Source organism: Microplitis demolitor, chromosome 6 (assembly GCF_026212275.2).
Source record: "Microplitis demolitor isolate Queensland-Clemson2020A chromosome 6, iyMicDemo2.1a, whole genome shotgun sequence".
Lineage (NCBI taxonomy): Eukaryota > Metazoa > Arthropoda > Insecta > Hymenoptera > Braconidae > Microplitis > Microplitis demolitor.
Window position 1 is genome coordinate 808,671 of NC_068550.1, and position 12,224 is coordinate 820,894.

General features: G+C 34.0%; 2 protein-coding genes across 2 annotated transcripts; both read right to left on the reverse strand.

Moving 5' to 3' along the window:
* Positions 1-4,068: 4,068 nt before the first annotated feature.
* On the reverse strand, positions 4,069-6,493 carry LOC103575647 (N-acetylgalactosamine kinase). Its single transcript, XM_008555502.2, has 8 exons — positions 6,390-6,493; positions 5,979-6,130; positions 5,721-5,894; positions 5,453-5,654; positions 5,214-5,322; positions 4,824-5,141; positions 4,481-4,676; positions 4,069-4,389 (listed from the first exon to the last, which is right to left on the reverse strand). The coding sequence occupies exons 2-8, from the start codon at positions 6,116-6,118 to the stop codon at positions 4,218-4,220; spliced, it is 1,311 nt and encodes a 436-aa protein (XP_008553724.1). The 5' UTR covers positions 6,119-6,130; positions 6,390-6,493; the 3' UTR covers positions 4,069-4,217.
* Positions 6,494-7,344: 851 nt separating this feature from the next.
* On the reverse strand, positions 7,345-11,885 carry LOC128667956 (uncharacterized). Its single transcript, XM_053739777.1, has 5 exons — positions 11,783-11,885; positions 10,887-10,979; positions 8,416-8,442; positions 7,944-8,089; positions 7,345-7,875 (listed from the first exon to the last, which is right to left on the reverse strand). Exons 1-5 carry the CDS (start codon positions 11,829-11,831, stop codon positions 7,594-7,596), a joined length of 597 nt encoding a protein of 198 aa, XP_053595752.1. The 5' UTR covers positions 11,832-11,885; the 3' UTR covers positions 7,345-7,593.
* Between the last annotated feature and the right edge of the window lie 339 nt (positions 11,886-12,224).

Consider the following 12,224-nt stretch of genomic DNA (forward strand, 5'->3'; position numbering starts at 1 on the left):
AAAATATGAAACATTTTTCTATTAAAATTAATGTCAATAAAATTTTCAAAAGACTTTTAATACTTTCCAGTATTCAAAATTATAAAAAATGGCCTAGAAAATTTTTGATTAAAAAAAAAAAAATTATTCAAAAGCGCAAACACCAAAAAAAAGATTTTAACTAAAACCCGAACCCAATTTAAAAAAAAAAAAATATAGAACGATAATACTCAAAATCCAGCTCCCGTGCCATTTAAACAAAACTCGTGCCATATGTTGGTGACTGAAAATCTGTAAATACAACAAAACTGTAACGCGTTGTCCAGGCAGAGTTATCGTGGCTCCAGTCCAAGTTGTAGAGTCGTGGGTGTACCATAATCAGCACTGACCGACACCTCTGCGACTAAATCTATATAAATAAAATATATAAATATAAATATATAGATATATATGCATATACATAAATATATAAATATGAATATATATATATAATACGATATATAAATAAAAATAAAAAATACTACTATATACACAACTATCGCGTAATTTCCGATACGTCCGCGGATAATCGGAATCGAGGAAAGGACAATTGTTGGAATCGGTGAATCGGGATTGATTGACATCACAATGGAGACAATTTACTCATCGCAACGTAAATCCTCGTCTGAGTTGATGCGTTTGCATGTCTTGATTTAGTGATTTTTAAATCTGAAGGACTCTCATATCTCCCCCGGCTGCTCTGCAGCCCGCGGAACTCAAATTAATTCAAACAATGTCCTTTAATACTCGTCCTTAAATTTTTGTGACTCACTATATGACCAGCAGTGGAATTAAATACTAATTTTTTAAAAATTTAGTATCAAATCAATACGAATTGAGAGAGAAACTGAAGCCACTGCAGGCAAGAGTCTGCCGACGGCGGAAAATCGTACGGAGAAAACTCAAACTGAAAACGTGTAAAGAAAAAAAAATGAAACGCCTAAAAAACGTTGATTAATAAATAATTTTAATTAACTAATTAACGAATAAATAAAATTATCTATTATATTTAAACTCGAGTTTGTAAATAAATTCAGCATTAGCACACTCATTGTATTAAATATATTAGAGTGGGGGGAAGGGGTATGTAATAAGTCTGTATCATAATGTTTAACGTATGGTTTATAAATATATGAGTATAGAATAAGAGCATTTGTAGGATCTGCTGGTTAGCGACGTGTGGAATCGCTCAGGAACTTGAAAGCGATGGCTGAATATGCACGTCTGAGCTCAGGGGGAAGGAGTGTTACGCGTTATGTAGATAGGACGTTTTCATGTGTAGTTGTAAGTAGTTTAGCGGCATCTAGTCTTTAGTTGTATTAATACTAAAAATAATAATGTTAATGTTAATGTGTGATGGATAAATGTTAATGTGGTTAATATTTAAAGTTGTTTTTTGTTAAAGTGGACGATTTATTTGTTTATTTATTGGAAAATGGTTATTTTCTCGAGCTTGAAAAATTTTTTATAAGACTTGAAATTGCTGATTCAGACTTCTAGATGATTTTTCAAGGGTTGAAAAAATTATTTGAAGCTTCTAGACTACTTTTCAAGACTTGAAATTGCTGATTTAGAGTTCGAGATGATTTTTCAAGTGTTGAAAAAATTATTTGAAGCTTCTAGATTACTTTTCAAGACTTGAAATTGTTGATTTAGAGTTCGAGATGATTTTTCAAGTGTTGAAAAAATTATTTGAAGCTTCTAGATTACTTTTCAAGACTTGAAATTGTTGATTTAGACTTCTAGAAGGTTTTTCAAGGGTTGAAAAATTATTTGAAGCTTCTAGATTACTTTTCAAGACTTGAAATTGTTGATTTAGAGTTCTAGATGATTTTTCAAGTGTTGAAAAAATTATTTGAAGCTTCTAGATTACTTTTCAAGACTTGAAATTGTTGATTTAGACTTCTAGAAGCTTTTTCAAGGGTTAAAACCATTATTTCAAGCTTCTAGATTACTTTTCAAGACTTGAAATTGTTGTTGCAGACTTCTAGATGATTTTTCAAGGCTTGAAAAAATTATTTTAAGTCTCTAAAATACTTTCCACGTCATCTAAACTTTATTAGAAGCCTCAAAAATTTTTCTACCCCGAAAATAAAAAATCCAAAACATATTTTTCCATTAATTCTTACCAAGTTCTACTACTAAAATCTCCAATAAATTTTCCACTGTAAACTAAGTGAAAAAAATGTTAATAATTAATGTAAAAATATCACAAAAATTTTTAATTAAAAACAGAATAAACTAATCGTCTACTTGAGCCGACGAACAATGTACACAAATATCACGTTTAAAAAACTAATATATACATAATAAAAAAAAAAAAAATGATGATGATGAATGTACGTCCGACACTCCGAACGGGGTTTAATAACGATTAAGTTAGATAGGCGGCCGTAATTTTGCGTGAAAAAAAATTGACAGGTGAAAAATTCCGTGTGAATGCAGGAAAAAAGTAAAATGTCAGTAATAAAATAAATGTTTCAGGCTAAAGCAAAGGGGTTTGTGTAAGGCATATTTGAATTAACGCAAGTCAAGCTGGTGGTATCAGTCGGCAAAATCAATGTGAATACACGTCTGTAACTTCTATCCAATGCAACCTCCACTTTGTAAGTCTACGTCTAAGCCTGTCTTACTCCCACTCGCCGTCACTACTAAGTAGAAAAGGCCTCGCTGGTAAGCCACCGGCTGGAAGAAAGAGAGAGAGGGAAAATAACCTCGTCGCGGGTTGGCGAATTGTTCTGGTTGCTATGGTGAATAAAGCTTGACGAGTTAAAGATTACGCGGGGGTGGTTGTCATGTCGGCGGTGGTGGTGGCAGAGCTTGCGTTAGAGCTGGCTGTGTAGGCGGTGCCAACGGGAAACCTCATTCCTATTCGGGAAATTCGTGGCCCCAATCCTCCCCAGCTTAAATATTCAACTCTGCTGGGGAAGAGGGAAGAGAGAGAAGGACAGAGAGAGGGAGAGACGATAAGGGAGTTGATAAGGGTCGAAGTGAGCGCGACTGTAAAAAAGCTCTCCCACGCCCTCTACAGTACGCGTGGGCTAATCGATTTTGCTACCAATCAGAGTCCATGTTTGCTGGAGGGAAGTGGAACAGAGTGGGGGATCACGGTAATGGTTTAGTTTTTAGTTTTTTAATTATTGATGTTTTGACGATTAGAACTATTATAAAAGTTGTATATATTTATGGATAACGACTTTTATTGTACTAAGTATTATGTATTGTATTGTATTATGTACTGTATTATGTGATCTAATGATTATTATTATTATTATTATTATTATAATATTATGATGCAATGTAATGAGAATGAGTAATTATTGTGAGTGGATGTTTGGAAAACTGCTGAGCGGAATCCAATAGGGGGATTGCGAGTGTGGTTTCAGATAAATATATATTAAAGTGCAATAAGCTGTTTATGGATTTAAATATCGAAAACCCTTGGCGGACAATAAAATTCAATGGTATCCAGATTTTTTTTTTATTTACCCTGTCCTTTATTGTTCCTTATGTTTATTCCTTGTTTAGAAAATCTCATAGAATCCAATAAATCCTCATACATTCCTATAGAAATTTTATAAGAATGAATGAGTTCTATGAGAAGTGCTATAGTTAAGTATAGGGCCTTATACATACAGCTAAAGAATCTATCGGATTTTTTAAGCAGGGTTTGTTCTGGAAAATTTTCCGAAAACAAGTCGCATTGTTGGAAAAAAATTTTTCAAGTGCAGTGTAAGTGAAAGTTCTTGAAAATTTTTTTTTTCAGGTGCAGCAATAAGAAAATCATTTGGAAATCATGTTTTCAAGGAATACGAACTGAAATTACTTGAAAAAATTTTTTTCAAGAGTAGAGAAGTAGAAATTTATTGAAAAATGTTTTTTCGGCCGTAATAAAAATAAAATTACTTACCTCACGAAATAATTTTCTAATCTAACGAAATTTTCCTATGGATAGTAAGTAAGAAAAATATTTATTACATCACTCACAGATAAATTTACCAGCAAATGGTAGTTACCCGTTGAAAAAAAAGTCAATAACTTCCATTTGTTATTATCAATAGTGTTTTTATTACCCAATAAATTTCAAAAAATATAATTTAATAATTGAGCTAATATATTTACTAATATAAATATAAAAATATGTCCCCTATAAATTAAATCATACAAACAATAAACTCTCAAATTCCCCGTAGGTAATTTCACATACGAGTTTCATAAATGGCAGCACCTGCTCGGGGTTCCGTAACAAAAATTGCGTTTTCGACCTGATCCGCTTTCGCTCCGTTGATTGCTATGAATTTCTGTTTGAGATCCTTGACGAAGCTCTCTACCTTATCTTTGGTCGTCAAGGCCACGGCGCAGCCTCCCCAACTGCAAGTTACCAGAAAATACAAAAAATTTCGTCGTAGAGAATTTTCTGAAAAAAACAAAAAAAAAATTGATTTATTGAAAAGAAAATTACCCAGCGCCAGTAATTCTTGCCCCCAGAGCTCCGCACTCCAGAGCCATTTCCACAAGCAGGTCGACGGATTTATGACTGCACTCATAGAGATCCCGTAGACTTTGATGGCTTTCATTCATTAACTTTCCCAACCGAATCAATTGGCCGTCTTTTGAACTCTGGCAGACGCTTTTGAACTCCAGGACTCTGTCGGCCTCTAAAATACATAAAATATCCATTTGGTAGCCTCTTCACAGAAATATACCGTTTATTTTAAAAGAGTCCCGTTACGATTCTGCCTGGGAACCGGGCGATGGAGTCATACTTTACAATATTGATAGCTTTGTATAAAAAAAAAAAATACCGCTCAGAACATGCTGGATTCGTTTGAAAAGCGTCGGGTAGTCAACCAGAATTTTTTTCGCTATCTCCAAGGTCTCGGACAAAGAGGTCCCGAGTTCCTTCTGCAGATCGCCGATTGTCTTGACATTATCCCACTTCTCCAACTTCTCCTTGGCGATAATTTGCGCAGCTGACTTACATTCACGTACGCGAGTGTTGAACTCAGCTGTGGCGGCCTTATTGAACTCGGCCATGCTGTTGGCGATAACGAAGACCGCGTCCTCGGGCAGTCTGACATCTGTCGTTCTCAGCGGGTTGAATTCTATCAACTTGGCAGCACCTGAGTGATTAATTGATTTTTAAGTATCGGAACTTAGTTAAGCAGATGGTTCTGATGTGATCTGGATCAGACCTGAATTTGCCAGGAATGCAATCGCTTGGTCCATTGCTCCACCTTGGGTCCCGATGTGTCGTTCTGCCCTGGCACTCAATAGAGCTAAGTTTTTTTTTGACATTGGACACTGAAAAAATTATTTTCAATATTTATGGCTTATTGAAGACCTTGGCGATTTAATTTATTACTGCTGATAAACAAAATATAAATTTGTCTGGTGATAAAATACTTGAATTATAACACCAGTAAATAATTACATCAAAGGCATGAGTCATAGCGAGGACCGCTGAGGATACGACAGCACTCGAGCTGGACAAACCCGAAGCCGGTGGAATATTTCCCCAAACTGCGACATCGATACCTTGAGATCTATCTCCAGTTATTTCCTCCAGAGCGCCCACGACTCCGCATATAAAATATTTATACCAACGAGGCTCTTTGGTCTTCTTCAAAACGTCTCTAAAAAATAAAACCAAGTTTTAAAAAAGTCCAGGACTCACTGGATCCCTTCAATTACAATTTTACCCGCAATCGCTCAGAGAATCGCAATCGTAGTCGGGATATTTGTCGCTCTCGACATTAGTCAAGTGCAGGCCAGTGGAATTTGACTTTCCAACTGCCAAGAGAACGTCTTGCTCAATCGCCATGGGACAGACCGGGTACCCGCAGTAGTCGACATGGTCCCCAATCAAATTGACCCTGCAGAAGGTGGAGAATTGGTGGTTTTATTCATCTTGTGGGTTTATGGTTTTAGAAATTTGTAAAGTGATTGAGCAGACTTACCTCCCGGGTACTCTTGTGAAAAATTGCGGTTTGTAGTTGAACCTCGACACGAAATGTTTTGTCAACTTGTCGAGTCTGTTGCTCAACATATCATCCGGCTTTGATATTTCAACGGGTTCCATGTCTGCAGATTTGTTCATTTTATTGTTTGTCTGAATAAAAATAAATAAATAAATAGAATACAAAGAACGGATATAAACTGATAAGAATTTATATAGAGAGATTAATTTAATTGAAAATTAATATCAGTCTGGATGAGTGATTTATCAAGTTTATTTTTTAATTTATTCAAGAAAACGCGGCAAAATCAATAGATTGAAAGGATAGAAGATGAAGAAATAGCGAATTTGATTATAAGCGGAAGTAATGGTAGAAAAGAATAATTTAGAAAGGACGGAAATGTTTACTTACGAGAAAAGTGACGATGTGAGTGGCTAAACGGCAATTGTTTGATTGGAGTCGATGTGATAAGAGACGCGTTATCAATGTTATTAAAGCCTCGTTGTTGTTGGGTACGCGAGGAATACGCGACCCTGACGGGAACGATGCGCGAGATGTTGCGCGGAGAAAGATGCGCGAGAAAATATTTGAAGATGCGCGGTGGTCTTGCACAGGCGCGGAAATCAGAGCGGAAATATTTGAAAGGGTTTAAGTCTATAGGAAGGTACTGGGGGGAGAAAAAAAAATACAAGTGAAAAAAATCGGAATTTGGGATTGGAGACCTTCTTTCGATCATAAGTAGCAGGGCCAGATTTTATATGAAATTTCTTAGAGAATGGATTTTCATGAAAGTAGAGGCTGGAATGTCCACTTTTAAATCTTGGAAATGTTAGTAGCGATATTTGAAATAGAGTTGACAATAATAGAGTCATAAATATTTTACCGATACCCTACAGGCCAGCCCCAACCCCTTCTGCCGTTTTCGAGCATAGTTTGACGCTTTCCCTTCTGTTGACCTTCCTCCATGACTGACAATTTTTTTCTTATCATCGGCAGCGATTCCTAATTTTTCACACAACGTCTACAGAATTTCTACGGAGCATCGGCTAACATCTACGGTTTTTACGTTAAACCAGAAAATATAAACTGAATTACTTGCTGGTTATAAAGGATGTCAACTCATGCCGAAGTCAGTAAATGAGAATTTTTTAATACGCTCGTCCTTCAGTCGGTACAAAAATCATTACCCCGAAGAACAGGTCAGCAGCGCCTCCTTTTTTCCAACGCAACTGCGTACCACCTCATGGTCATGACGAGGACTTCCGGTAAGCGCAAACTCTCGACACTTTTCTGGCAACCCCTAGTTTGCTTCCCAACTTAATGACCGATCCGGACACCAGAGGGTTTTAATAATGACTTCAAAAAATATGATGATTTTGTATTTATTTATTTGCTTCATATAAAATTTTATTTACTTGATTCTATTAATAGACAGAATTGCCCTAAAAATTTTTACATCTACAAATTGGATAATCTAGAATTCAAACTACAATATCTCCATATTTTGGTTAATAGTAATTATTAATAATCTCATATGAGTGGAAGGATTCAAGTTGTCATAAATAAAAAAATTGACAACAATATTAATAAATAAATAAAATAGATATAAATATTTTCATAATTGGGCGGATCCACGCCAAGCAGAATCGAACCCACATGCGCCATCAGAATCGGAGTCTTGCGTTATTGCAGGTGCTGTTGTTTGAGTAACTGCGGTTGTGGAAGACGGCCGTTTATTTTTAAGTTTAGGGCTTTTGTTGGCGACGACACCCTTGTTCTGTGGTAACGGGGTACTCGGCTGGCTTATGGCTTGATGACGGGACGTGAAATCTTGGGCGCGTCTGCTCTTGCGCTTCTTTATCGGCGCGTACTTGGGCGGCGGCATCATCTTGTGCTCCTGAATTTTAAAATAAAATAAGTTTTCAACTTTCAAAGGAAGAGGTTTTGAAGGACGAGATTATTTACCTGGATGTTGTCAGCAGAGCCCCAAGTTTTGTGAATTTTTTCGTTGTTGGTACTAGTTGCTACACCCAAGAATTGGCTGAATGCCTCCGTCGTACGTTTCACGCGGACGTTCAGGGAGCCAATTCGCAGGAAACCAAGATCTTTCTCTGTCAAAAATCGTATTTTATACTTTTTTTTTTTTATTAGAAATTTTCAATTTTTTAATGATTTTATAAAAAATTTGACTTTTCGTATTTCAGTGAAATTAGAAAATTTTTCTGAACATAATAATTTCAAAATTTTATAGAAAAACAAAATTCCGACACACTTTCGAAATTGAGTAGATCTCTTGATAATAACTTGGCTAACAATTAGAGCTGAAGAATTTTCCCATAGTTATCTCGAAATATCATATTTTTTTATTTTCGCGCACTTATTTTGATAAAATAAAACTACCTCGAGCTTTATGAAACTGAAAAAAGAAAAAACTTACCTGTGTGCTTTTTCCTTGCTTTTATTTCTGTAAAAGTAAGACATAAAATATAAATTAAAAGATAACCATCAATAATAATTATTCAACAGAGAACAATGTTAGATAAGGGCAATTGAGGTAGGATTTAAGAGGCGAGAGGCCAGGCCATAAAAGATAGTCACGGTGTACATTTAAGTGTAAGACCCGGCAAAGTGCCACAGCCGACACTATTTTACAAACGAGATACTTATTTTCCCGTGTAACTTGTAAATAGAGCATTACATCATACACCCGTCAGCTGCTCTAATTTCGCTTATAATTCCTCCAGGAGGATTATTTAAAAAAAAAAAGAAAAACAAAACCACCGAATATGATTTATTCATGAGAAACATTGTTAAGTACTATAAAGGATAAATGGAATGAGATCACATGTGCAGACAATCCACACACAGACATAGACATCAGGATCTTACATGTCAACGCAATGAAAAATGCCTGGCTGGTTAATTGATAGAAATGATAGAGCTAATTACCTCGAATGGAATGAACCCCTCGAGGTAATTAAATCACTAGCACACGAGTCGAAATAAATTAAAAGCTTGTGCGCCTTTTGATGCATTATATGCTTACTTGCTTACTTATATTATGTGAGTACTCTCTCAAGCAAAGCCTTCATACTTAATACGGTAGCCCCCGGGATTTAAAATAAAAAAACAGGAAAAATAAGCCTAGCTTAAATAAAACGCTTGCTGTTTTAACGATTTGCTATCAGCGAGAGTAAAAAAATAATGATAGTAAGAAGCACTTGACAGTTAATAGGCAGTAGGTACGAGCGTTTAGTTAGCAGTGTTATTATATTGTGTACATTAGTTTTGATGTTCATAAGCCGTAAGGGGAGCTAATGTTAATAGCCAGGAAAAAAATTATGTGTGTATAGTATGGAGTAGATAATATGATAATTAAACGTATAACAAGAATGGATATTAATTAATTTTTGAGAGATTTAACGCCTGATGAGGGGAAAACAATGGAATTTATTCGAGGTTTTCAGATCTTGGGAAGATGAATTAGTAACTGTTTAAGGATTTTTATTCTTTAGCATTTATTTATTTTTAATTACGGTTTTTAATTAATGTAAGCGGGAGGGTTTATTCAGAAACTTGAGAAATTAGTCAGTGGAAAATAGTATCGGTATGCTGAGTATTTGGGCAAAGAATTCATTTATTCAAGCATTTTTCACTAGTTTGGGATGAAGGAGGTCTGCAGTTGAGGTTAGAGTTCAAACTAGAGATGTAAAATCTTAGTTCAAGTAAATTTTGAAGATCTTAGATCAAGTTAATTTGGAAAAACTCAGTTCAAGTTCATTTTTAGTCTTAATTTAAATTAATTGTTAAAAATCTTAGCTCAGAATTATTTTTAAAAATCTTAGGTCAAGTGGGTTAGAAAAATTCTTATTTCAAGTTACTTGTTAATAATCTTCGTTCAAGTTAATTTTGGAAAAACTCAGTTCAAGTAAATTTTAAAAAATTTTACTTAAAGTAAAATTTTAAGCCTTATTTCAAGTAAATTGTTGAAAATCTTTAGTCAAGTTAATTTTTAAAAATCTTTGTTCAATTTAATTGTAATGACTTTCAGTTTCAGTAAATTTTCAAAAATTCTACTCCAAGTAAATTTTTAGTTTTAATTCAAATAAATTATTAAAAATTTTAATTAAAGAAAATTGTTAGAATAAATGCAAAATAAAAGATTTTGAAAAATTGGATAATAAAAAAAATGCATAAATATATAAAGTAAAAAAACATTGATACGTAACTTGAATAAAAATAAAATAAACTAGCAGATATATTATAAAAGCGTACATTACTATATTAGCATCAGAGTTGTGTTTCTTAACTTGCCTGAGTGTAGCAGCAGCAATAATCCCTACAACAGAAAAATTCCAACAAAAAAACCCCATAGATATTTATCGAGATGTGATAAATAAACAAAACAAAGTTAAAACCATACACCAATTAAATCATTCGCTTATAAAAATTTTAACCAAAAAAAAAAAAAAAAAAAAAAAAAACGTGAACTAAATAAATAAATAAAATAAACTACACAACTTGAAGGGTTGCAGTTAAATAAAATGCAAATGAGAACATATCGACATACGAGCCCCAGAGAGCTTGCTTGGTTATATTGCACTAGAAAATTACACGAGCTCACTTAATCTATCCACCGCGAGCCCGTCCCCATCTACTCTGTATTCTACAGTAATTTATACTTGAAATTACTCATATTTATTAACTGTCTGCAGTCTGTATGCTAAGTCGCCGATACATTTATCGGGTCGTTTAATTTTAACGCGCATCTGTAGTCAGTGAGTTCGTGAAACTCTAGTTAGTAAAAATATTTAAGACTCATTGGGTTGAGTTGTCGCTAAAAAAATTATCTTGTCAAGTGAGAATACTATTTATTTATTAAATAAAAAGAAACAAAACAAAACTTACTTCGAAAGGTATCTTGACTGACTGCGGCTTCTTGTGCCGCCAAATATTGTCTGGCTTTTTTGCCACTGTGGTCGCGAATTTCTTGATTTGCACCTGTCATTAAATAGTTTTAAGTTTATTAAACATTTAATAAAAAAAAAAATTATGGATATTTTAAGAAATTGGTGACCTGATTGCAAATATAGAAAATTATAAATTTATCATGTTACAGGACAGAAATAGAGACGTTAATTATGAAGCTTATGCTCAATCTTGAACTTTACTTGTAAATAAATTAAAATAGTTCTCTATTTATAAAAAATAATTAAGTAATTTAGTGACAGAAAATTGTAATGAAAAAAAAAATTTTCTATAAAAAATTACGAGTGACCATTTTGCCCCCAACTGTAAATTTTATGCGGCACAACTTCCGGTGAGTTAATATGCAAATATAAGTGATAATTTTTTCGATATTTTTTCAATGGGCGGATAAATTTAAAAGCGAAATATATTTTCCCGCCAGTTTTAAAAATAAATGCTGTGTTGCCGAGGAAGTAACAAGTCTTGTTGAAACAAATTATTTAAAACAATTGAATATGAACAAGATTAACAATAAAACAATAACAATAAAATATGAGTAAGCCGATAAATATAAATAATGGTTGTCAGGTTGCATAATCGATGACAAAGTGTTCGTTTGTCGGCAAATGCTTTGAAATACACGACAACATATTCCGTTTGTTTATAATACTACATCGGCCGCACCCAATGTTCCTTTTGCATGATACTCAAATAATAAATAAAATAAGATAATAAAAAATAAAGGATCAATATGCAAGGAGCAGGACTTGGTACCACCGAGGCAATAAGATAATTTGCATATGCCAGAAACAAGACGACGAGTATGACGGACTCACCGTACACCTGGACAAGGAGGTTGAAGATGTTCTCGTGATCAAACTGCATCGCGATGTGTAACGCCGTGTATCCCTAAAAAATTTATAATAATAAGAATAATAATAATTATTGTTGTAATAATAGTAAACAAGTAGGAATGAGGAGTTATCAGATTTGTTTGGATAATAAACAATAAAACACGTCCATTTCCTTTGTTACTCTATATTATGTAGTCCACTTTATATTTAGAGTAGTGTTATTGTGTGAGGTTTTATAGTCCTTGCGTGCCTTCGGGTGATACAAAAAGACGTAAAAGAAGGAGGAAAAAGGAGAAGAAGAAGAAATTTAATAGATGATGAGGCTTAAGGCCGAAGAAACAATGAGGAGTTAATACTATCATTTTATTGTTGTTGATCTTAAGGCCGTGTGAATTTGTGTTTTATGCTATATTTATTATTGCTG

Bases quoted from the DNA above. Each gene is read 5' to 3' on its own strand.
- LOC103575647 (XM_008555502.2), bottom strand. From the start codon at position 6,118: ATGAACAAATCTGCAGACATGGAACCCGTTGAAATATCAAAGCCGGAT. The intron at 5,895-5,978 runs GTAAGTCTGCTC...CACCTTCTGCAG, and splicing joins TTCACAAGAGTACCCGGGAG to GGTCAATTTGATTGGGGACC. The intron at 5,323-5,452 runs GTAATTATTTAC...TAATTTTTTCAG, and splicing joins CTATGACTCATGCCTTTGAT to TGTCCAATGTCAAAAAAAAA.
- LOC128667956 (XM_053739777.1), bottom strand. From the start codon at position 11,831: ATGCAGTTTGATCACGAGAACATCTTCAACCTCCTTGTCCAGGTGTAC. The intron at 8,090-8,415 runs GTAAGTTTTTTC...GATTTTTGACAG, and splicing joins AGCAAGGAAAAAGCACACAG to AGAAAGATCTTGGTTTCCTG. The intron at 7,876-7,943 runs GTAAATAATCTC...TTTAAAATTCAG, and splicing joins GCTCTGCTGACAACATCCAG to GAGCACAAGATGATGCCGCC.